Raw genomic sequence first — 27,042 nt, forward strand, 5'->3', positions numbered from 1 at the left:
GTTAGGAACAACCACTACAGGGGAAGGATTAGGTTCAGGGGCATGTGGAGAGGATTGATTGATTGATTGATTGAAAGTTTTCTGGCATCCTGACATCTAAGGTCATTGACGCCGATACCATTTACTGTATATGAAAATTAAAAGAGAATTCGATTAAAACCATAAAAATTAAGAAGTCATTAAAATAGTTAAATAGTTTTCAGAAGACCTGCTTCTGAAATAAATCTAAAAATTCCGCTCGCATAGTAAGACACATCATGTCCAAGAATCTTGGCAAGGATAAACCTGCCATCCTCACCTCGAGCCTCAAACAGATATCTATTTCTTAAGTTAGTAAAATTAGGGCATTCGGTCAACAAATGCCTCACTGTTAAAGGTACTAAGCAGTCCTCGCAATACGGTTGGTGTTGGCCCTTCAGCAGAAACTCGTGTGTCAACCGTGTGTGACCAATACGGAGACGACAAAGAGTCGTCTCCCATTTTCGGGGAATCATGTTATACCTCCAAGGTGATATGATATTTGTTACTTCCCTCATTTTATTGCCGTCTTGACTGTCCCAGTGCTGTTGCCATTTATCACAAACCAATTTCTTGATGTAAGGTAGGAGATCGTTACATGGAATGGGATACCTCCTTGGTAGCAACTCGGATGCCGCATTCTTCGCCAGTAAATCTGCCTTCTCATTCCCAGACACACCTACATGTGCTGGAACCCAACAAAATCGAACAGTTATACCTTTCCGTCCAATAATAAAAAGCCATTCTAAAATCTTTAAAACTAGAGGGTTACTAGAATTAAAAACTTCTAAAGCTTGAAGAACACTCCTTGCATCACTAAAAATTGTAAAATTACCCTCCTTTTCCAAAGCTATTTTCTCAATAGCGTTTAATATGCCATACAGTTCGGCAGTAAATATGGAAGCTGTTAGAGGAAGTGCACCTCTACAATTAAAATCATTACTATGTACTCCAAATCCAACGCCAGCATCAGATTTGGAGCCATCAGTATATATAAAAGTCGATCCCCTATGTTCTTCGACATGTTCCATAAAATGAGACCTGGATTCTAAGTCAGTCATATTCTTCTTAACTCCAATAAAGTATTTACAAAAAGATATGTCAGGTAATTTCCATGGAGGCGTTGATGATACCTTGAATGGAAGTACCTTATTTCTAATTATATCCAGACTATTTAAAAATCGTTTCACCCGAAAGCCATAAGGTTGAGGAGATTTTGGGTGCAACTCAAAGTATGATGCGTGTCTTACAAGGCTTGCAGTCTGAAAGGCTAGAGAGCTAGGGAGTCTTTGCAATCTAAACCAATACCGAAGAATGGAAGACATTCGGTAAAGGTCTAGAGGTAACTCTCCAGCATCAACAAGGAGACTTGGGATAGGCGAGGTTTTAAAAGCTCCAGTAGATAATCTAATACCTGCATGATGTATCGAGTCTAATATTTTTAACCGGCTTGGGGTGGCTGAAGAATATACCTCACAACCATAACTAATTTTGGAAAAAATCAAGGCCTTGTATAATTTTAAAATAGTATTGCGGTCTGCCCCCCATGATGTATGGGACAATACTTTTAAGATATTCAGAGCTTCAACACATTTAGCTTTTAGCGCTTTTAGGTGAGAAACCCATGTAAGTCTACAGTCAAATATCAAACCTAAAAATTTGGTTTCCGATACACATGGTATCCGTTGACCTTTTATGTATATATCCGGGTCTGGATGTACTCCCCGGATACGACAAAAATGGACAATGGTAGTTTTACTTGTCGAGAACTTAAATCCATTCATGTCAGCCCACTGGATAATTTTATCAATAGAGAGTTGGATTTTTCTCTCAACCATTGCCATTCTAGTGCCAGCAAATGATATTGAGAGATCATCCACAAATAGTGTTGAGAGAACATCCTGGGGAATGGCTGAGGATATCCCATTAATTGCTAGTGCAAAAAGGGTTACACTCAGCACACTACCCTGAGGAACTCCTTCTTCCTGGCACTTACTCTCTGATAGAGTTTCCCCCACTCTCACTTGAAAAACTCTACGTGAAAGAAATGCCTGAATAAATAGTGGCAGCTCTCCTCTCAATCCCAATTCATGAATGGTTTTAAGAATACCATATCTCCATGTGGTATCATATGCCTTTTCAAGGTCAAAAAATACTGTAACATGGTGCTGTTTGGAAGCAAAGGCTTCACAAATAGATGACTCAAGTCGTATCAACACATCAGTCGTTGAGTGCATTTTTCGGAATCCACATTGAATCGGTGATAAAATACCTTTCTTTTCAAGGTACCATATCAGCCTTGCATTGACCATCTTCTCCATGATTTTACATAAACAAGATGTCAATGCAATAGGACGATAGTTTACTGCTAAAAACTTGTCTTTACCGGGTTTTAAAAAGGCTAAAATAATGGCTAGTTCCCAAACACTTGGGTAGCTATGATCATGCCATATTCTATTAATAATGCTTAAAATAAATAGCTTTGTATTAAAATGTACATGTTTAATCATTGCATATGGAATTCCATCGGGTCCAGGGGCTATATCGTTGCAATGAGCAAGTGCGGAATCAAATTCTCTTTCAGTGAAAGGAGAATTATACGACTCTTCCCTTCTTGTTGCAAAATTTAAAATTTTCTTTTCTTCAGTGCTCCTATACTGGTGACCAGGGGCTCCTTCACACTTGCGGATACATTTGAAAAATGATTAGCCAGGGCATTGCTAACTTCATTTGCTTCAGTTACATACTGGCCATTCACCTTCAACACTGGTGGTGGGTTGGGGGTGAATTTGCCAGCTATCTTTTTTACTTTCCTCCACACAGAAGATGGTGGTGTTCTACTGTTAATAGAGGAAACAAAAGACATCCATGACTGGCGCCTTGCTTCTTTCATGGCACGACGGAACTGTGCTCTACATTTCTTGTACATTATTAAATTCTCATCAGTTCTGCGTCTACGCAATCGTGTTAGAGATCTTCTTGTGGCTCTGTGGAGTGCAGTTAGTTCTGAAGACCACCACGGGACTGGTCGTCGTTTGAATAACCCTGTTGTTTTGGGAATTGAATTGACTCCTGCTGTATGAAGAGTTCCATTCAGTAGGTCTATGGCATCATCAACACTTTCAAACTGTTCTGCTCTCCCTTCGATTTCACTTAGCTCACAAAATTTAACCCAGTCTGCCTTGTCTAGATTCCAACGTGGCGATCTTTGCAAAGGCGGACCCTTGTTGGTGTTTATAATGATTGGTGCATGATCACTAGTATGCCAATCATCTAATGTCCTCCAATCAAAATCAAGAAGGCAGTTAGAGCTTGCAATTGAAAGGTCAATGCATGACAAAGTACCTGTCTGAACATGAAAGTGTGTGGGCTCTCCTGTATTAAGGAGCCCCACATCCTCATTCTCCACAATTGATGAGATAATATTGCCCCTTGTGTTGGCCAAAACATCACCCCATAAAGGATGTCTACCATTCATATCTCCCAGTAAGAGAAAAGGTTGAGGGAGTTGTTGAATGACCTCTGCTAAATCATCATATAAAATATTATCATTTGGAGGTAAGTACAGAGAGCATATTGTATATTTTCTCCCTATATCAATTTGTACAACAACTGCCTGCAGGGTTGTACGTATAGACATGGGTATTTGGGGAACATCTCGACGAATGTACATGAGACTTCCGCCATGGCTCCCTGCTTGTTGATTATAAAGTGTTCTATAGCTAACATACTCTCGAGGACTAGGAGTGTTAGAATCAAGCATACTTTCCTGTAGACATACAATTATGGGGGAATGCTCATGAATTAGGAGCTTAAGTTCTTCATATTTCGCCCTCAAACCCTGACAGTTCCATTGCAAAATGGAGGAGAAAACTATGGATTATTTCTGGAAGACATCTTGGATGAGGTCTTCCCATTAGCAGTTTTTAATGTAACATTATTACCAGTATGTTTCTTCAGAGGTGGTCTTGTTATGTTGGGTTTAACGTTGGTGTTTTTCTTTGTATTCTTTTTATCTATTTGTTGAGGTGGATGGTGGACCTCAACTTGAATTTCTGATTTATTCAGTCCATCTTCTGGTTCATTAGAAACATCAACAGACAAAACATCAAATTTATTTGATGTCATAACCTTAACGTTTCTAATGGAGGGTGGAGAGAGAGATGGAGGTCTCTCTCTTTTGCGATTAATAGATGGTGGGATTCGAGGTTTTTGCACCTTTCCCACAACAGGTGCATCAGGTAAGCTAGTCTTAAGTGGAACCTCCATCAGATCAGGCAAGGACATGGCCTGAGAGAGGTTTGTATTACTTTTTGTAATGGCGGCTGAAGGCTGTACAGCAATGGGCAATGACCTAGTGTTAATACACCGTGGTAAAGCCTCAGGAGGTGATAAGGTTACCTCGTTATTTGACATTTTGTCAGATAGTATACTTTTTTTTGAGCTATTGGCAGTGCTAGGTTGGTTTGATTTTAATGCCTTAGCATATGTATTTGATTTATTTAATAGTCTTTTGGCATGGGTCACACTTATGTGTTCTAAGTTTGATTTGTTGAGGGCAGCTTCCTCCAACTTATATAGCTCGCAAATCTTGTCTGTGGATTTGTGATTCGAGCTGCAATTTAAACACCTGGCTCCAAGTGCACACTCTCCATGGTAAGATTTGGAGCAAATACCACACATCTTCTCATTTTTGCAAACTTTGGACGGGTGCCCAAATTTAAAACAATTAAAGCATTGCAATGGCTTCTGCTTGAAGGGTCTTACTTTAATCCTTTCGTTCTCGATAATAATATGAAAAGGTACATCAGCATCCTGGAACGTAAGGATTATCATTGATGTACCTGGGACTTTATGAACTTTCCAAACATTTAATGGACACATGGCCAGTATCTCCTCCTCTGTAAAATCATATAGGTCTCTGTTAAAAACTACGCCCCTTCCGTAGCTAAAATTTAGGTGGGGTTTGACATCTAACTTAATGTCATCATTATTTATTTTCATATTGGACAATATTACCGACTGTGTACTGGATTTGGCATGGATAAGGAAACTATTTTTTCCGAAACGAGATATATCGCCTGGTGCAATAGTTCCTACTTTTTTCTGAATCAATTTGCATATTTTAAAATAATTCCCTGTAACCCCCTTTGATTCAGCTATAAGCCACATCGGTGGTTTTGGATTTCTCTGGGAGGGCATGACTAAATCTGTGCCTTTTTCCAACCAATCGGCAGGCCTGTACACATCTAAATCTTTTGGTACCTTATCGCAGAGAGCAGCCGCGACATTCAAGTTATTAATTTTAATATTATTCAAATTACTTATTGCACTAAATGCTTCGTCATAACTACTATAAGATATCCATGAATCCCAAGTTTCAGCTTCAAGTTTCATCCTTATTTCTTTTATGCATCCATAGCACTCAAATGCTTTACATAGATCATCATAATTTGTTTCTATTGAAATTTGTGTAACATGGAGGATTCGAAGTTTCCTCGTGTTACCCAAATTACTCGATTTAGAAATATCAGTAGAATGGTCCTTTCCCGTTCCGAGGTCATCAACAGAGCTATCCCTTATCACATTAGCAGAGGTCGTCAACAGTGCCGGGGGAGAGTCAGCGTATCCAGGGGATGGGGGTTCGTTCCTTAAAGAATCCATAATAGTAAAGAGAGGGAAAAGAGTTAGTTTGATGTACCTGCTCGAGAATGTTAGGCCATCACGCGTCGGAAAGGAAATTTGCACTCTCTACTATCGGCACAATGAGAGTATACTTCCCAGATGGTCCACTCCATACCCTACCCGAAGGATAGCATCAAAACAGATATAGAGGCACAGGTGTAAGCTGAACCCGCCTGTTAGGACTGAGACCAAGAAATTATGGAATCATCCTCCCCATATCTATAATGACGGGCTTCCGGCCAAAAGCCGAGAGTCCTACCCCAAGCATTGGATCCCCCTGGATTCCGAAGACCCAACACTTGAGAATAGTTCCGCCAAAAAGGTCCAAACCATCTTCGGGATGGCTGAAATCATCCAATACTCTCATATATAGCTTTGAATGCAAACACCTCCCAACCGCGATACCTCCTCCCACTCATCAAAGCAGGCAGCAATAAAGGATGTATGAACATCCCCGCCGGGGCTACAATGGATGTGAAAACACCCAAGCCATAGTAGAAAAGAAAAAAAAAAAATAAATAAATATATATGTACATAATATATACACACATAATGAGGGAAATTTTTCTCATAGAGTTTGGAAAGCAAGACTAAAGAAAGTTTGTGAAATTAGGATAAGGTTGAAGTAGTATTGAGAAAAAGAAAAAGGTAAAAGAGAGAAATTTAGATTCGAACTGGGGGAGCAATTTCCCCAAGTTCGAGAGCCCTCTTGCCCGTCACCAAGTTTCAGCACGGGAATTAAATGCCGTGCTGAAGCTTAATGACTTCATCAAGGCATTCTCTCATTAAGAGGGATGTGGAGAGGAAAAATCTACCGACCTAGAAGAACTTCTCCTTACCCTATCTCTCTCTAGTCTGCGTGTGTATTTATCAAATTCGATAAAATCGAATTCCGAAAGGCCCACGCATTCCTCACACCGATCTTCCAATTGACAGGTTTTACCCCGACAATTGGAACAAACAGTGTGAGGGTCGAGAGAAGCCTTTGGAAGACGCCTATGACAGTCCCTAGCATTACATTTTCTGAACTTGGGAACTTGAGAAGGGTCAGTCATTTTGAATTAGTCAAGGGAAAATTCCAAAAAACGATCTAAGTCATCAACAATCAATCCGATTCAAAAAAAGAGTTCAAGGATTTATTTGAAGAAAAACACCTGTACTGCGAAAGCTCAAACCAAATTAAAGTACTTCACCAAATATGATGGGAAAAACTCCAGGTTCAACAGCGAGTAAAGTACGTCTTGTCGACACGTCGACAGAGAAGAAATTGAGGTTTTGTTTACATCGAGAGTGGTATCTGGCCGACAGTTGGCGCTGGTGGGCACACCCGCAACCTGTATAGCGATCGCTGGCGAGTTTTTTATGTATGTGTCTGTCGAGCAACAGAGTTGCAGCTATTATATATTCACCGGCTAAGTTAAATATTTAAAATTTCCTAACTACACAAATCCGAGTCTTTTGTAAAGGAATATGTCTTCTGCATAAGCTGGAATAACCATTGATCGACAAGTTAGGCAAGGTAGTTAGCGGGACGTAGCTGGAGGGGGGAGACTCACTTGGCTATTTGCAATATGTCTTCCTAAAACATCACTATGACCCATCTTCTATCTTAATTCTCTTCCTCTTGTTTATTTTGAAGTTTTTACAGTTTATATGAAAGACCTGTTTTAATGTTGTTACTGTTCTTAAAACATATTTTAACTCCTCATTACTTCTCTTGTAGTTTATTTATTTCCTTTCCTTACTGGGCTATTTTTCCTTGTTGGAGCCCTTGTGTTTATAGCATCCTGCTTTTCAAACTAGGGTGTACAAGATTAACTATTAATAATAACAAAATATCTCTGAGAAGATAGACCAAGGTGTTTCTCCAACATCCAGAAAAATGGAGGACATTTCATCCAAACCGATAGTGCGTACGCTCAATCCCATACAAGACCAACACTGTGCACAGAGTTACCATCCCTGATTAGGTCGGTTCTCTGTAGTGCATTCTCTCTCTCTCTCCTTCTCTCTCAGAAACTGGTATTGAAAAGATCCAAATCAATCAATTTGGTAATTTCTTTACATACAAAATAGCAAATACAGTACATGGAACAGACTTCCAGCAGATGTAGTGAAAAGTAACATGGTAAACGAATTCAAGAACAAGTTAGACAAGATCATAAAAACACTAATAGTTTAAACTAATTCACTCTATTGACGAGCAATTGGAGTCTACGCAAATGGATTAAAAAGTCTTTGAGATATACAGTCATTGTAACTCTCTCTTGCGGAAGATGAGAGAGATCACTCAGAGCCTAATGAGACTTTTTGCGATTGGTTTTCTTAGACTTCTTTGACTTATTCTTTTTCTTAGAAGCAGCGTTGGAAGAATTATATGAAAATGAGGAGAAAGAACTGGAAGAGGAAGAGTGAGTACATTTCTTCCCCTTGCCAGTTTTCTTCAAAGATGAATCTGGTCTGCCCACAAAAACATTCTCGCAGAGAAGCCATGGGCTTCCTCAACAGGGACTGGATACCTCCAACGTCAGTGACTGAACCCCTGGGGAAACTCTAACCTGGAACCCATATGACAAGTTATATTGAACACCTCTCCCTCCAAAGGGGAAGGACTGTATCCTTACCCTCAATTGTCTAAAGAATTGGTGTCTGATTCAGAAAGGACCATTCACCTGAGGGAAGTGCAGATAGCTAAGTGTCACACAGGTCTTACCTTCTACTGACCGAGCCAGAAGGTACCGATCATTAAAAAAAAAACTACGCGAATCGAGAAGTAATAATTAGTATCCATCTCGAACACCTCTAGGCTAAAGGAGGAGCACGGCTGATACCCTTATTCGTCTACCGCTAGGCTCATAAATGCTAATCGACCTAGAAAGTACCTGTCAGCAGTGAGTTCCCAAACAGAGAAGCATGCTAATGGTATGGAAAAAGGAAACATCTTCCCTTGTCACGACAAGAACCAGGCAAGGCGAGCGCAATGCCCAACCTTCCCCTGGACTCTGTACTTAAGTTCACTTGACCTACCCAGAAAATATCAGTAAGTAAGAGAGAAACGTCACTCTCTGCCCAAAAGTTCAAAGGAACTAAGTTGAAGTCCTTCCTACGTGACCAGCCCCTTTGTCAATAACTTCCCCAAGGAAAGTTCCCAACAAAGAGAAAAAACACTGAAACTCAATAAGGTTCCCATTCGAGGGCACGTCAGGTATGCTCAACAGATGACGAAGATCCTTAACAGGCACAAAGGAAAAAAGGAACACCTTGGCTGCAAAGGGAAATTACTTCCTGAAGAAAGAAAATTCCAAGCGAACCGAGTAATATTCCGAGATAAGTTCATTGTCAACCTGATCTGCACTGCGATCTCTTAAGCAGTACAGTCTCTTTGATAGGGAAATTGCGTAAAGTTTTGCCATTCAAGACAGGAACTGCATAAAGTCCTGCCCTTCACAAAATACACATAGGACAGAAGGATTGTATCCTTGTAGGAACAAATTTCATTAAACCACATGCTGAATATCAAAGCATTTCAGCTGTTAAGTAAAGGGGCTCACAAACACATTAGCGAAGAAAAGATCCAACAGTCAGGAAAAGTAGCAATGAGTACGTCCATGCTCTTTGCAACAAAAGTGATGTGATACAATTGAGCAGGCAAGTGTCTCCCCCCACCTATCTCTCACTAACTACTGCACCTACCTCATTAAAGATTTAATGGTCATTACAGCTTGCACTGAAGACATTCCCCTATTAAAAGAAAGATAGTTTGCATGTGTAGGAGCAAACTAGAAAAAAATTAGTACTATATATAGGGTATGAAAGAAGAAAAACATTACACAGAAAACTGATCTATCATAATTAAAATAAGACAAAATTATTATAACTTTACAGAACCAGCAATTACATGACATGAATTTTTTTTAGCACCATACAAAAAGATGTGTTCAAAAGCTATGACTGAAACTAAAATTGAAGCATAAAGTTTAGCTGAGTATTATTTCCACAGTAATTAAAGAAAAATGTTATTTTTATAAATAAAATAAATTTTTGAATATACTTACCCGGTGATTATATAAGCTGCAGCTCTGCTGCCCGACAGAAAAACTCTACGTTCAAAATACGCCAGCGATCGCTATGCAGGAGGGGGTGTACATCAACAGCGCCATCTGTCGAGCAGGTACTTAGTACTCCATGTAAACAAAGAACCAATTTTCTCCTCGGTCCACTGGGTCTCTATTGGGGAGGAAGGGAGGGTCCTTTAATATATAATCACCGGGTAAGTATATTCAAAAATTTATTTTATTAATAAAAATAACATTTTTCAATATTAAACTTAGCCGGTGATTATATAAGCTGATTCACACCCAGGGGGGTGGGTAGAGACCAGCATTACTTGTTTACATTATTATGAGCTAAGTATATTGTATTTCATTTTAGCAGTTATTCAAAATAACAAACATAAAATAAATAAGTACCTGGTAAGGAAGTCGACTTGAACAATTACTCTGCCTTTTTAAGTACGTCTTCCTTACTGAGCCTCGCGATCCTCTTAGGATGCTGAGCGACTCCTAGGAGCTGAAGTATCAAGGGTTGCAACCCATACTAAAGGACCTCATCAAAACCTCTAATCTAGGCGCTTCTCAAGAAAAGAATTTGACCACCCGCCAAATCAACCAGGATGCGAAAGGCTTCTTAGCCTTCCGGACAACCCAAAAAACAATAAAAAACATTTCAAGAGAAAGATTAAAAAGGTTATGGAATTAGGGGAATGTAGTGGTTGAGCCCTCACCCACTACTGCACTCGCTGCTACGAATGGTCCCAGGGTGTAGCAGTTCTCGTAAAGAGACTGGACATCTTTAAGATAAAAAGACGCGAACACTGACTTGCTTCTCCAATAGGTTGCGTCCATTATACTCTGCAGAGATCTATTTTGTTTAAAGGCCACTGAAGTTGCGACAGCTCTAACTTCATGTGTCCTTACCTTCAGCAAAGCATGGTCTTCCTCATTCAGATGGGAATGAGCTTCTCGTATCAACAGTCTGATATAATAGGAAACTGCATTCTTTGACATAGGTAAAGAAGGTTTCTTAATAGCACACCATAAAGCTTCTGACTGTCCTCGTAAAGGTTTAGTTCGTCTTAAATAGAACTTAAGAGCTCTTTCTAGTTCATTTCCAACCAAATTAGAAAGGCTTGGAATATCGAACGATTTCGGCCAAGGACGAGAAGGTAGTTCGTTTTTGGCTAGAAAACCAAGCTGTAAAGAACATGTAGCCGTTTCAGATGAAAATCCGATGTTCCTGCTGAAGGCGTGTATCTCACTGACTCTTTTAGCTGTTGCTAAGCAGACGAGGAAAAGAGTCTTTAAAGTGAGATCTTTAAAGGAGGCTGATTGTAGTGGCTCGAACCTTTCTGACATAAGGAATCTTAGTACCACGTCTAAATTCCAACCTGGTGTGGCCAAACGACGCTCCTTCGAGGTCTCAAAAGACTTAAGGAGGTCCTGTAGATCTTTGTTGTTAGAAAGATCTAAGCCTCTGTGACGGAAGACTGCTGCCAACATGCTTCTGTAACCTTTGATCGTGGGAGCTGAAAGAGATCTTTCCTTCCTCAGGTATAATAGGAAGTCAGCTATTTGGGTTACAGAGGTACTGGTTGAGGATACTGATACCGACTTGCACCAGCTTCGGAAGACTTCCCACTTCGACTGGTAGACTCTAAGAGTGGATGTCCTCCTTGCTCTAGCAATCGCCCTGGCTGCCTCCTTCGAAAAGCCTCTAGCTCTCGAGTCTTTCGATAGTCTGAAGGCAGTCAGACGAAGAGCGTGGAGGCTTGGGTGTACCTTCTTTACGTGTGGCTGACGTAGAAGGTCCACTCTTAGAGGAAGAGTTCTGGGAACGTCCACCAGCCATTGAAGTACCTCGGTGAACCATTCTCTCGCGGGCCAGAGGGGAGCAACTAACATCAACCTTGTCCCTTCGTGAGAGGCGAACTTCTGCAGTACCTTGTTGACAATCTTGAACGGGGGGAATGCATAAAGGTCTAGATGGGACCAATCCAGTAGGAAAGCATCTATATGAACTGCTGCTGGGTCCGGGATTGGCGAGCAATAAATTGGGAGCCTCTTGGTCATCGAGGTTGCAAAGAGATCTATGGTAGGTTGGCCCCATGTGGCCCATAGTCTCTTGCACACATTCTTGTGTAGGGTCCATTCTGTTGGGATGATTTGACCCTTCCGACTGAGGCCGTCCGCCATGACATTCATGTTGCCTTGAATGAACCTCGTTACTAGAGACAGGTTTAGATCTCTTGACCAGGTGAGGAGGTCCCTTGCGATCTCGTACAACGTCATAGAATGGGTCCCTCCTAGCTTGGAGATGTACGCCAAGGCCGTGGTGTTGTCTGAGTTCACCTCCACCACCTTGCCTAGAAGGAGGGACTTGAAGCTTTTCAAGGCCAGATGAACTGCCAGTAGCTCCTTGCAGTTGATATGTAACGTTCTTTGATTCGAGTTCCAAGTTCCCGAGCATTCCCGACCGTCTAATGTCGCACCCCAGCCCGTGTCCGATGCGTCCGAGAAGAGAACGTGGTTGGGGGTCTGAACAGCCAGTGGCAGACCCTCTCTGAGGTAGATGTTGTCCTTCCACCAAGTCAGTGATGACTTCATCTTCTCGGAAATGGGGATCGAGACCGCTTCTAGCGTCTTGTCCTTTCTCCAGTGAACAGCTAAGTGAAATTGAAGGGGACGGAGGTGCAGTCTCCCTAACGCAATGAACTGGTCCAGGGATGAAAGCGTCCCTATAAGACTCATCCACTGTCTGACTGAACATCGGTCCTTCTTTAGCATGTTCTGGATGCATCCTTGGGCTTGACTTGTTCTGGGGGCCGACGGAAAAGCCCGAAAAGCTTGACTGTGAATCTCCATCCCTAAGTACACTATAGTTTGGGATGGGACCAGTTGGGACTTTTCCATATTGACCAGGAGACCCAATTCCTTGGTCAGATCTAGAGTCCACTTTAGATTCTCCAGACAGCGACGACTGGAAGAAGCTCTTAGAAGCCAGTCGTCCAAATAGAGGGAGGCTCTGATGTCCGCTAAATGCAGGAATTTGGCAATATTCCTTATCAGTTTCGTAAAGACAAGAGGCGCCGTGCTTAGGCCAAAGCACAGGGCTTGAAATTGGTAGACAACCTTCCCGTAAACGAACCTTAGAAAAGGTTGGGAATCTGGGTGGATGGGGACGTGAAAGTAAGCGTCCTTTAGGTCTAAAGAGACCATCCAGTCTTCCTTCCTGACCGCTGCTAGAACAGACTTTGTCGTCTCCATGGCGAACGTCTGCTTTGTGACAAAGACATTCAGAGCACTGACGTCTAGCACCGGTCTCCACCCTCCTGTCTTCTTTACCACTAAGAAGAGACGGTTGTAGAAGCCCGGGGATTGATGGTCCCGGACTTTGACTACCGCTCCCTTTTCTAGTAAGAGAGACACCTCTTGCTTCAAAGCTAGTCTCTTGTCCTCCTCTCTGTACCTGGGAGAGAGGTCGATGGGAGACGTTGCTAGAGGGGGCTTGCGCACAAACGGGATCTTGTACCCTTCTCTGAGCAACTTCACAGATTGTGCATCTGCGCCCCTGTTCTCCCAGGACTGCCAGTAGTTCTTGAGTCTGGCTCCCACTGCTGTCTGAAGAAGGTGGCAGTCAGACTCTGCCTTTAAAGGACTTGGTACCTTTCTTCTTAATCCCACGTCTCCCTTCGGCACGAGCACCTCCTCTGCTGGAGGCTCTGCCACGAAAGGGCGGAATAAATCTGGACGCTGGAGTGTCCATCCTGGGTCTAGACACGGTAGGCAAAGGGGTGGCTTTGCGGGCAGATGACGCAACCAGGTCATGCGTGTCTTTTTGAATCAAGGAGGCAGCAATCTCCTTTATCAACTCCTCTGGGAAAAGGCACTTTGAGAGAGGAGCAAACATAAGTTCCGATCTCTGACATTGTGTTACTCCAGCTGACAAGAAGGAGCAAAGGTTCTCCCGTTTCTTGAGGACCCCGGAAACGAACGAAGCCGCAAGCTCACTGGAACCGTCCCGTATGGCCTTGTCCATGCAGGACATAATGAGCATGGAAGTTTCCTTGTCAGAAGGGGAGGTCTTCCTGCTCAACGCTCCCAAACACCAATCCAAAAAGTTAAAAACCTCGAAGGCTCTGAACACTCCTTTCATCAGATGGTCTAAGTCTGAAGGAGTCCAACAAATCTTGGAGCGTCTCATGGCTAGCCTGCGGGGAGAGTCTACTAGACTTGAGAAGTCGCCCTGGGCAGAGGCAGGAACTCCCAAGCCGAGAACTTCTCCCGTGGCATACCAGACGCTCGATCTGGAAGCGAGTTTCGCAGGGGGAAACAAGAATGCTGTCTTCCCAAGGTGCTTTTTGGACTGCATCCATTCTCCCAACACTCTTAAAGCTCTCTTAGACGAGCGGGCGAGGACGAGCTTCGTAAAGGCAGGCGCGGATGACTGCGTGCCTAAAGCGAACTCAGATGGAGGAGAGCGTGGGGCTGCAGAAACAAACTGATCGGGATACATCTCCTTGAACAGTGCAAGAACTTTCCTAAAGTCCAAGGAGGGAGGCGTGGTCTTGGGTTCGTCGATGTCCGTATGCGGGTCGTCAAAGTGTGCAGCGTCGTCATCATCAGAGAGTCCATCGTCTGAATACTGAGGAGGAAGCGGCAAAGGAGTATGAATTGGCTGGTCAGCTGAGTCCGGCAGCACGGGTGCATGCGAGACTGCACTGGACGCAACGTCATGGAACTGTTGGCCAGTCTGTGAGCTGGCAACAACCATAGCATCGCGGGGGCGTAAAGCGTCTACTAGTGACTGTCTAGTCTGCTGTGGGCGAGTAGTGGTAACCACACTGGGTTGCGGAGGTTGACGCACCGCGTCAAAACAAAACAACTTAGGTTGTTGTTGTAACTCGCGAACGTCAACGGAGGGTTCCGTGCGTCGCTGAACGTCAACATGCGGCTGGCAGGGTACACTGCGCATGGGTGGCGGGACTCTCACAGCTGGAGTGCGGGAGAAGGTAGCCTCAGCGTCCACTGGACGCACAACCGTGGGTGGTTGTAGGCTAACGGGTGGTGCAGCGTCAACCTTCTCCGCACGAAAGTCCTGCATTAATGACGTTAACTGCGTCTGCATGGTCTGCAGCAAAGACCACTTAGGGTCTACAGTAGCAGGTGCGGCAACAGACGGTGTTAATGCCTGATGCGTTACCGCTTTGCCTCTCTTAGGAGGTGTGCAGTCATCGGAAGACTGCAGCGAGTCCGAACTGACCCAGTGGCTACAACTGGGCCGTTGGACTTGCGCGGAAGGGACCGACTTGCGTTTAAGAGGCCGTGAGACCTTGGTCCATTGTTTCTTTCGAGAAACATCTTCCGCAGACGAGGAATAAATGGGCTCTCTCGTCTTCTTGTGGGTGGGGCGATCTTGGTAAGATACGTCCGAAACCACGGAGGGAACGTCTGTCCGCTGATTAAAGCCTGTCGAACCCTTTGGTCGTACGACATTGCTTCTCCCCTGGGCTTGGGAGCTTGCAAGAGGTCCCGGACTGGGAGGACGACAGGCACGAACAGATGAACCCTCAAGCGCAACACTAACACTTTCCACAACACTACCACTCACTTTGTCACTACCCACTGCACTCTTACACTTCAACTCCTTGATGTCTGCCATGAGTTGGTTACGGTCACTCGCCAATGACTCGACTCTCTCACCCAGAGCCTGGATGGCACGCATCATATCTGCCATCGAAGGTTGTTGAGTGCTAGAAGGGGGATCAGGAGTAACCACTACAGGGGAAGGAATAGGTTGTGGGGCATGAGGAGAGGGAATATCAACGGAGCGAGATGAACTTCTCCTGACTCTATCTCTCTCTAGCCTACGTGAATATTTCAGGAATTCGAGAAAATCGAATTCCGAAAGCCCAACGCATTCCTCACATCGATCTTCCAATTGACAGGTTTTATCCCGACAATTGGAACAAACGGTGTGTGGATCGATAGAGGCCTTCGGAAGACGCCTTGAACAGTCCCTAGCACTACACTTTCTGTATTTAGGGACTTGAGAAGGGTCAGCCATCTTGAATTAGTCAAAGGGGAATTCAAAATCTATCCAAAGTCGTCAACAAATAATCCAAAATCAATAAAAGAATGCAAGGATGTATTGAAGATAACCTCTGCAAAGCGAAGGCTAATAACTAGAAATGTGTACTTCACCAAAATCTGTGAAAACCAATCCAGTAAGCAACAGCGAATTTAGTAGGTCTTGCCGGTGGCACGACAGAGAGAAAATTGGTTCTTTGTTTACATGGAGTACTAAGTACCTGCTCGACAGATGGCGCTGTTGATGTACACCCCCTCCTGCATAGCGATCGCTGGCGTATTTTGAACGTAGAGTTTTTCTGTCGGGCAGCAGAGCTGCAGCTTATATAATCACCGGCTAAGTTTAATATTGAAAAAGTATGTTTCAAAGCAATGAAAAATTTTATGAAATATTAATATGGATTCCAATCTCTGGTAGAACATTTCCACTAAGATGAGGCTTGATTTACTGAAAGATCAAGGACATGATTCTGTCTAAATCATCTGGAATATTTACCATACATTCAAGTGAGCATATGTGCAAAATATCTGAAATATCTATTGTAACTAATTGTACAAAACATACTTTAACACCACCCTCATGTGGATAAACAATCACTTACAAATTTTCTTCTTGGAATCTTTCCTGGTGTGAATATACAATCACTTACCAAATCTCTTGTTGGGATCTTTAAATGGGGTCTTGTAAATTCCATCTGGTGTGACATCTCCAGTGCGGTTGAGAAGATTTTCACGAGGTATGGAATAATGATCAAACATCACAACACTGGAAAAAAATTACCATTTCTCCAATATTTGAGACTGCACATAGTGATCTCACAATGGTTATTGACATTCTAATACTCATGATAACAATATATTGCAGTATGATTAGAAACAACTGGGAATAATTAGGAAAGGTTAAGGTTGAAAATTCTCACAAGGAATTATTACTACCAAAAGCCAAGCTACAACCATAGTTGGAAAAGTGGAATACTGCTCTTCCAATCAACTGCACAAAAGTAACGACAGCCAAATATATGATACCAAAAAGTAACATGTAACTAAAGCAATAGCAAATACAGTACCTACATTATTTGAAAAGCTAAAAAATCATTTGCTATGCAAACTTACTAAAGCTGATGGCTTCCATGACTTACTTAAAAGGCTACTTACCCATTATCAACACCATTTAGCCCAAGTTTGTGACCCATATCAACTATCGTAACTCCAGGGCAGGGCATAAATGTCAGAGGATCACGAATGGGAACGAAGAAAGTATGGAGACCATGACAGACACCATCAGGAGTGTACAACTGGGCAAACACTAAGGCGTGAGTTGCTGTTTTTCCTGTGAAATTGAGAAGTTTGCTATCAAAAATATTCTAAAATATAAGCAATTACGTACTCATCCTCTTATTTTGACATCTCTGTGCACTTTAAATGAGCAATAGAAAAAAGCACTATATCATAGAGACCATAGGCAGTGATTACTGGAGAAATAATAAAAAATGTAATATATAATTCACTACTTTTAATTTTGATAAAAATTGATTTCACTACAGTATTTCTAACATAGTACCATCAACCGTGTTCTCTATCTTCATCAAAATTTTGCAAAAGGATAAGGAAATTACAAGCAGCCATGTTTTCCATCCCTAAAATCAATGCTATCAAAACCATAGGAAAATTACAAAATACAATATTCTGTTGTTAAAAATTAAACTAATTTTTCAACATGTATTCTAAATTAATCTCCAAATAGGTCACAATAATACAGTACAGTAGTACTGTATGTTGTCTTTTTTCCCATACCAGACCTATGCACAAGCATTGAATAGAGCATTGTTTTCTTAATTTGAAAAACAGGTACGAATGCACAAAGAACCAACCTAGATTTCCAGACCAGCACTTCGCAGCTTCAAAATCTGGCGTGTGAATAACGAAACATTGTGTTTTCGTGTCAAACACTGCTTTTGTCCTCATGGCTCTAGAATTGGTTCCGTGAGATATCTCTGTTAAACAGAAACATCCACCTATCTAAAATGAGATACAACTCATTAAAACCATTAAATACTCCTTAAGATAGTTTTAATTTGGATAATTTGAATACAAAAGTGATGAGGATGTGGATAGATATAAACACATTATCTGACCATTATTTCTAAATTGCAAACATCAATGCCAACATATAATTTTTCTAAATACTATATGTACTGTATCTATAATAAAAGTTTTCTAAACATAGGAGAAAGCCAAACAGTTTTTCATGGAAACTTATAAAGAAATTAATTTAACTACAATCTCCTCATGTAACTATTCTTTATATTTTAAGAAAACTTCGATATGTCCGCTTTTAAGCAAAATTAGCTGAATAAGAATTGCTTTTAAATGCTTGTAAAAACAAAGTATTGAGTACTGGAACTCCACAGATTAGTTTCATACTAAATATCTAATCATTAATTACACCAAAGTAAACAAAATAAATATAAAAGAAATGCTCTAGTGTTTTTAGTTTGTGCTAAATATATGTTACAAACAAACACTATATCTAGCCTCATAAAAATCCCTCCATACTACTACTACTACTCTAATCCATTGGTCTTTGGGCCACTCGTTGACCCATGACCGCTCTCGAAAGACATCTCCACCCTCCTCTATCTTTTGCTAGGCTAAATCCCTCCATGTATCCATTTCAATTCCCTCCCTGTCGAGATCTTTCTTGAGGCATCTTTTCCAATTCTTTCTAGGTCTTCCCAAAGGTCTCCATCACATGACTTCAGCAGTTAGTATTTGTTTGATATACGTGTGTCCTCCATTCTTGCAATATGACCAGCTCATTGAATTCTCCTTGACAACTTTAATTGCTTTAATCCAAAAAACTCTGATAAATATCAAAACAGAAAACAGCAGAATGTGATATTCTTGTTTAATATACACTGCATACTATAAATTAGACTGTTCTTGTTATAGCTTGCTCAACTCACTACAAGAGACAGCTTCTTCTTGTACCAGAAGTCCGTATATAAATTAGATAATCAGTATAGGTACTGCATACTGATCATATCTGGCTTATGTCAGAAAATGCTCATATCACCATCAGCTCTACTGAACTGAAGCACAAAAGCAATCTAGCTGGGAACTGTACTTCAAGTGTCACAAAATAACATCCATCAATTTCTTGTAATGCTGTAAATTTCTCATAACTAATAAAATGCTACACTAGCATGTTCAACCTTATTTTAAAAAAAACCCTAGTATAGCTTAGAAAAAATTAACCTTACACAAGCAATACTACAAAACCCCTTGAATAGCTTAGAAAAAAAATTAACCTTACAGAAGCAATACCTATGCTTCTCAGAGACAAGGGGACCCATAAGAGTGACAGTCAGATCCACATATATTTGAGATTTGCAACTTAGAGAAGCCCTACTTAGCGAGATCTTACTGCACGGAGCAAAACAGGATATTTCAGGGGCCAAAGAAAAAAGAAAGAGGGCAGTATCCGGATCGCAAGCGACCCTGAAGAAAAATTCCCAAATCCTGACTGAATTATCTTTATGCACCCCTGCTCTGCTTAAGTCAAGTGAATCGGAGGTGCAACAATTAGAAACCTGACCACAGCAGGAAATGGGTATAGATCTGAGAGAAGTCTGGTATCAGAAAGAACAGGAATGGCATAGTATGCTCACCAGAACATCAGCTGTTACCACTGTACTAGCCAGTAAGGAATAAGAAATAGAGATTTGAAAAATAGACTATAAAAAAATAACAAAACCAAATGACATGCATAAGATAAAATTTATGAGATAAATAAAATAACACAAACTATGAAGTGAGACACATCACCCAGCTATAAAAAAAAGGAGCAGGTGAACAAAATTTGAATAACTGTGATTCTACTTTGATGCATTCCCACTTCTAGGTTAAACCTATTCGTCATCATGAAATGCCATTTTGAACTTGGGTGAGCAGGCTCCCAACCATTTACATGGTTGTAGCTATATACAGTATCAATATCCCAGCTTGATCACTCGGGCTAATAGGCCATAAAATAGTTTAAAGGTTTAACGGTTGCTCATGAATGGCAGAGGCAAGGGACACTGACATTGCTCTAGCAAGCTGGACAATGCCCTAGAGACTGGCATATATTATATGATCAGTGCCAAAGCCTCCTCTCCACCCAAGTTAGGACCAGGGAGGGCCATGCAGTGGCTACTGATGACTCAGCAGATAGACATATAAGCTCCCCCAAACCCCACAACCTTAGCTCACAAGTATGGTAAGGTTGCAAACAATAATGGCCCTAACGAGTCTGAGCGGGACTCGAACCCCCGTCTGGCAAACACCAGGCAGAGATGCTACCAATCAGGCTACTGTACAAATCTTGACCTCTTGAATCCCAAATTAAAAAATCCAATCCAACCCAAAACCTTCTACCCCATTTATATGACTAAATCCACCAGGCCCTCTCTAGACCTGTCGTTTCTGCAAAGGCAGCACCTAAAGAAACCTTCCTACCCAAGTAGCTATTCAGGTTAATTAACGGGTTACTGTTGAAAACTGAAAATAGAGTAAGAAATATTTATATGAAATAACTATGTATGAATGTATGATCTTTCAAGAAGGAATTTCAATATGTTAACAAAAAACACTGTAAGTGAAAATGCCTAAGTAAAATAAAAGGACTGTACATCACATGAACATAAAATATCTAAAAAAGCTTCCCACTGTTGGTAACTGCATAAACGTGTATTTCATGCTTACGGACCTTTTAGAAACTAATAGTATCAGCTCACATCAATATTAGTTTTCCTACACAAGTCACTAGAACTAAGCTTAACAGGCAAGGAGGTACCTCATTGTTTTGCAAAGCCGTTATATGTTTAAAATGGTGAGCTGATCCGAGACCAAGAATTCCAAAGATGAAAAACTCTTCTAACAGCAACTTTTTGGTTGCTAAAGACCAATTGTAGTTTCCAAGAACTGTTATAGAAAAAAACACCTGAGAAGCATAAGTCAAATTCATTAGTTTTCTTATAATATAAATTTGGACAGATGTTATAACATGGACCTTTTTTATTTCTAACCATCTAATACTGCAGATACACCACTAATTTTCTGCAAAGTGATGATAATCTAAAGAAACGGTAATTTGGGAAAAGGCATCTGTTAAAAGGATGCCATTAAGGAAAGTCAACAGACCAAAGGTCCAAGTTATAACAGTAAATCTAATTTAAAAATTTACCTAGTAATTAAAACCACCTCACCTCAAATGCATCAAGAGCATCAATAAACTTAAAATGCTGTTCTGTTCCAAGTCCATACAATCCTGATGTTATGAAGAATGTCAACAGTGATTTCCTGACAGTCACAGACCAGTTATAACCTCCCATCACTTGCTGCATGGCCAATGTCTAACAACATTGGCAAAAGTAATAAAAATTAAGTCAAGTCTTTTAATCATAAATATAATTCCTGAAGTTAGTGAAATCCTGGAGATCAGAAAATTACAATATAAACAAAATACAATGCCTGCATACTCATAATACAGTGAGGTATATTTTTTAAGAAACAAATTAAAGGTCATTCTCTCGTGACATAAATAGATTAAGGATGAAAGCTTAAGTAACCTAAATACATTACAGAAAGTCCTTAACTTACAAACTTAATAGGTTCCAAGAAGCTGTTTGTGTAAGTCAAATTTTGTTAAATTTTTCCCTAGAATATGCGTCTCCTAACTCGCATACCTACGATTTTCAGCTGTAAAAGCCAACAAATAGTACCATTTCATATTGCAAATTTCATCTTGCTTACTGCATCAAACTGTATAATTTTGTTTTATTGCAGTATTTCAATATAAACTTTTGATACAATAACCAAGATTTATTATTTCAACTGGATTTGTGTTTGTATCTTTGATGTAAGTCAAATGTTTGTAAACTGAGGACTTTCTTAATAAAGATCAATTCCAAATGACATATTTTCATTAATAGACATAACAAATTTTCAAATTATTTGTATTTTTCCTAATTATACAAACCCAGGTCCCTTTATAGGAGTATGTTATCGGTGTAGCTGGAAATGGGCTGTTATAATTCATAACAAAGTGTCGGTAGTTACTGGCAGGTGGTGGGGAAGCCATGCCATTATACTGAATGGCCACTTTGACCTTCACCTAGGATGTGCAGGGTTGTTGAGGCAGGAAGTCAAACTTAAAGAAGGCTCAGGTTTTTATAGCTTGGAAAAATAAAGATTATTCTTTTAAACTTTTGATTTGTTCCTACACAAATGAAATCCTTTCATCCTTTAATAGCAGACATATCCTGAGTAGAGATAAGTCCCTATAGCCAAACTGGCTGGTTTACAATCCCAGGAAATGTACAAACACTCTGGTCGTGTACAGGAGCAAGAGCAATGACTCTTCTAAACCTCCTAATAACCTGGGCATGAAGATGTGGCAAGTGTTGGGTCACTACCAGGAACAGGTAGATGGTTGAGAAAAACCTATATCCATGTGAAGGACACATTGTCAGAATGTACAGTTATTAGGAGAAATGGGAGGATGGGGGAAAAAACTTCTAAACAAAGCTCATTTGTTAAGAAGAGTTGCTCAATCATATGACTCCCCAAAATCTACCATTCAATCCAGCAAGCAATGGAGTGACTGCTACACCCCAAGGATGGGGAAACAAGAGGTTAAAGGGTCAGTTGATCTTACCTCTCATTCTAGACTTACATCATGACAGCTATCTTAGGCACAACATGACCTGTTGAGAAACTACCACTGGGCAAAGGATACAGGTATCCAGGGGCCTGTGGGTATACTCCTGTGGGTAATGGGAAGAGAAGGTTCTGTCATTACCCAACACAATGTCTTCAAGACTTGTGCTCCTGAAAGGTTCTTCCTGAGGGGCAGGATAGATCTGATATGTCAGACTTCGTGTGCACGAATCTGAGATGGTCCTTTTGTCTTCTCACCTGCAGGGCAAGTACATTTGATTAACTCACAAGCCAGAATGAAACAATTTTATAGGATCTTTCCCTTATTCCTTCTGTTACTGTAGGAAGAATTCTAGTGTCCTCACATAACAGGAAGGCAAGTTATACAGTCACTGCTGGTCACTTCTTGTAGGGAAGAGATGAAAATGGACTTGGGAGTTGTGAATGGCTGGGTTTTTGGTCCTGAACCCAAACTCCTGAATCAAGGTGATGGAGATCCTCTATCCTTCAAAATTGCTTGTGACATCGGCAAAATTATGGCATTTCCTACTTGCTTCTACAGATTTAAACCTAGCTGAGAACAGTCTCACGGGTCAAAACCTTACCTGCCATCCATCGTAAGGGTTCGAGCGGGGATCCCTGAGGCTTGAGCTCTCTAAGAGCTCCTCATCATTTTGTAAATTCTCACAGTCTAGAGCTAAGACCTAGTTGAAACTTGGATCAAGGACTGAGCAGATTCCTTCACCATGAAGATTGAGGAGTTTCTCTGATGAGGAAGATGCAGCTGATCTAAATACCATTCAGCATAAAGACTGGTTAGGAGCAATCAGGATCTTCAAAACCAAATGATGAGTTGAAAGATCCCTACAAATGGCTCTACCTTGTCAACTTCCCAAGAGCGCACCTGCTTGTGGGTCTGTGAAACGAGCCCATTCCTTGACATAAGTCACAAAAGAAACATGTCGCTCCTCAACATTAGAGAGTACTTTACCGATCTCACTTGCAAAGTAGCTGTGTTGCTTGAGATACTAGCAGATTAAAAAGTAGGAGCATTTCTTTCATGAATCATATCTGCGAGAAAGAAAGATAATGAAGTGGATATGGGAGTTCTGCATTGGGGATCAATCATGCGATAAAGATCAGGACGAGAACCTGAAGTAACTACGTCATCGAAACCTGAAGGGAGATGGAATCCCTCGGGAATCACATCGCGTGAGACCACAGGGTTCATGCGACGAGAGTCCGGTAACTCTTTGTTATACGAGACAGCAGACTCAGCATAACAGCAGTCATGAAAGCCGCGGCTCAACGTAACTAAAGTCATGAGAACCATAAGGTTCTAAGCGCCGGGAGACCGAGGACTCCCTACCACGAGAGTCCAAAGGTTCAGCGTAACCCTTGTTGCGAGATCCCGAAGGATCAACGCAATGGGAGACAGGAATCTCCCTGTCACAAGAAACTTGAGTCTCTGCATGACAGTTGGTACGAGAGCCCGAAGGTTCAGCGTAACCAACATTGCGAGAACTCGCCAGCTCAACGCAACTGGAACCCAAAGGTTCCTTGCCGCGAGACCCTGAAAGGTCAACACGACTGTCACGAAACCCTGAAGGGACATCGTGACCACATCACGGAGGTTCAAAGAGGCGCCTTCTAACTGCACAAAGAGGAGCATGTGCCAGATGGAGAGGAGTCACACACTCCTCCACAAAAAGGACCCCGAAGGAGAACGTCCCGCAGAGACCGCCCGAAGGGGAGCCTGCTTTAGCGGGGGAGGTTGGTTCAACCGGAGGAGAACCACGCTTAAGGCAACGCTCTACTTCTGCCCTTAGAGGAGAGGCATAAGTGTATCGTTTCTCTTGCCCGCTAGCGCTTTTCTCTCGGGAACAAGAGACGTGTTCCCCCGAAGGAGAATCCTGCCTTGGCCTCTGTTCTGCCACTGCCCCTGGTGGGTCAAAAAAGTCCTTGGCATCGATCTCAGGAGATCAAAAGTCAGATCGAAGTGCTTCAGCGCCTGCGCCCACAGAAGGAGGATGAACCTCCGCGGAGGAAGATGACCACTTCCTCTCCACTCCAAATTGAAGGAGTTCAAAGAGAACGTCCTTCGAAAGGGGACCATCAATGCCTAATGATGGCCACAAAGAAAAAATGTCAGAGATTAAGCAGGTGCTCCCTGGGGGAAGAGGCGGAGCTGATTCATTACGAGACAGCGCCATCACCTTGCCAGTAAGGCTGACCTTGAGTAACCACGCCTGTGCTGCTACTCGGACCGGCGGGGGAGCAGTTTCGGGAAGAGATCGGGGAATAGAAAAAGAAGACTGCGGTTTCTTCAACTTCGAGGAAGACCCCGAAGGAGAAGAATCACACTTGGCCTTCTTCTTCCGTCGCCCAAACCTCTCTTACTGGGAGGCAGACCCCTTCCTACACTCAGTACGAGCCAGACACAGTAGGTGGGGTCCGTCCCCAAAGAGGAAATGAAGGTAAAGCAGGAGCGGCCTTCAGGACCAGGACAAGTACGCGTGGGACTCCAAACACATGCACAATCAGCAAAGGAAAGAGAAAAAGGTTAATTTCAAGGCAAGTCAAAAAGCGGGAGAGAGCGACAGTGTATCTGTTCTCTACCAGGCCAGAAAGCAAAGTGGTTGCTCAGCCCAAGTGTGTGACTGAGCAGGGTAAGCTGGGCTATCCGTTCCCCCACCCACTAACTAGCGATTGGGTTAGTTATCCCTCACTAAAATCATAATGGCTCGTCTTAGTAGGTTGGCCAGGGCACCAGCCACCCGTTGAAACACTACTGCTAGAGTGTCATTGGGTCCTTTGACTAGCCAAACAGTATTACATATAATCCTTCTCTCTGGTTACGGCTCATTTTCCCTTTACCTACACAGACACCGAATAGTCTGACCTATTCTTTACATATTTTTCTCTGTCCTCATACACCTGACAACACTGAGATTACCAAACAGTTTTTCGCTCAAGGGGTTAACTACTGCACTGTAATTGGTTATTTTCCTCTTGGAAAGGGTAGAAGAGACTTTCGCCATGTTAAGCAGCTATCCTAGGAGAAAGACACTCCAAAATCAAACCATTGTTCTCTAGTCTTGGGTAGTGCCATAGCCTCTGTACCATGGTCTTCCACTGTCTTGGGGTAGAGTTCTCTTGCTTGAGGATACACTAGGGCATGCTATTCTACCTTATTTCTCTTCCTCTTGTTTTTCATTTTTGAAGTTTCAATAGTTTATATATAAAAGATTTATTTCAGTGTTATTACTGTTCTTAAAATATTTTACTCTAATTGTTAATTACAGTACTTCTCTTGTAGTTTATTAATTTCCTTATTTGCTTTCCTCACTGGGCTATTTTCCCTATTGGAGCCCTTGGGCTTAAAGCATCTTGCTTTTCCAACTAGGGTTGTAGCTTAGCAAGTAATATTATTACTTTATCATACATACATACATATACCAAGGCACTTCCCCCAGTTTTGGGGGGTAGCCGACATCAAACAAATGAAACAGAAAAGGGGACCTCTCCTCTACGTTCCTCCCAGCCTGACAGGGGACTCAACCGAGTTCGGCTGGTATTGCTAGGGGTGCCACAGCCCACCCTCCCCCGTTATCCACCACATATGAAGCTTCATAACGCTGAATCCCCTACTGCTCCTACCTCCGCGGTCTTCCAAGGCACAAGAGGAAGCAGCAGAGCCTACCGGAACTGCGTCACAATCGCTCGCCATTCATTCCTATTTCTAGCACGCTCTCTTGCCTCTCTCACATCTATCCTCCTATCACCCAGAGCTTCCTTCACTCCATCCATCCACCCAAACCTTGGCCTTCCTCTTGTACTTCTCCCATCAACTCTTGCATTCATCACCTTCTTTAGCAGACAGCCATTTTCCATTCTCTCAACATGGCCAAACCACCTCAACACATTCATATCCAATCTAGCTGCTAACTCATTTCTTACACCCGTTCTCACCCTCACTACTTCATTCCTAACCCTATCTACTCGAGATACACCAGCCATACTCCTTAGACATTTCATCTCAAACACATTCAATTTCTGTCTCTCCGTCATTTTCATTCCCCACAACTCTGATCCATACATCACAGTTGGTACAATCACTTTCTCATACAGAACTACCTTTACATTCATGCCCAACCCTCTATTTTTTACTACTCCCCAACACTTTTCATCCTTCATTCACTCTCTGACATGCATCTGCTTCCACTCCACCATTTGCTGCAACAATAGACCCCAAGTACTTAAACTGATCCACCTCCTCAAGTAACACTACATTCAACATGACATTTAACCTCGCACCACCCTCCCTTCTCGTACATCACATAAACTTACTCTTACCCACATTAACTCTCAACTTCCCTCTCTCACACACCCTTCCAAATTCTGTCACTAATCGGCCAAGCTTCAAACAACAACTGATTCACCTCCCATTCATGGTCATTCTCGTCTACCAGTTTCAATCCTAGTCCAAGCA

General features: G+C 42.0%; 1 protein-coding gene across 5 annotated transcripts in view; it reads right to left on the reverse strand.

Annotated features, from left to right (window-relative positions):
* Positions 1–27,042, reverse strand: part of LOC137631122 (peroxisomal acyl-coenzyme A oxidase 3-like) — an 84,582-nt gene that overhangs the window by 11,750 nt on the left and 45,790 nt on the right. For all 5 annotated transcript variants that reach the window (XM_068362780.1, XM_068362775.1, XM_068362776.1 and 2 more), the window contains exons 4-7: positions 21,098–21,244; positions 17,720–17,867; positions 17,004–17,178; positions 16,499–16,614 (exon numbers count right to left, since the gene is read on the reverse strand). In XM_068362780.1, the coding sequence (XP_068218881.1) occupies positions 16,499–16,614; positions 17,004–17,178; positions 17,720–17,867; positions 21,098–21,244 (586 nt within the window). The remainder of the gene's footprint in view (positions 1–16,498; positions 16,615–17,003; positions 17,179–17,719; positions 17,868–21,097; positions 21,245–27,042) is intronic.

Source organism: Palaemon carinicauda, chromosome 39 (assembly GCF_036898095.1).
Source record: "Palaemon carinicauda isolate YSFRI2023 chromosome 39, ASM3689809v2, whole genome shotgun sequence".
NCBI classification, from domain to species: Eukaryota; Metazoa; Arthropoda; class Malacostraca; order Decapoda; family Palaemonidae; genus Palaemon; species Palaemon carinicauda.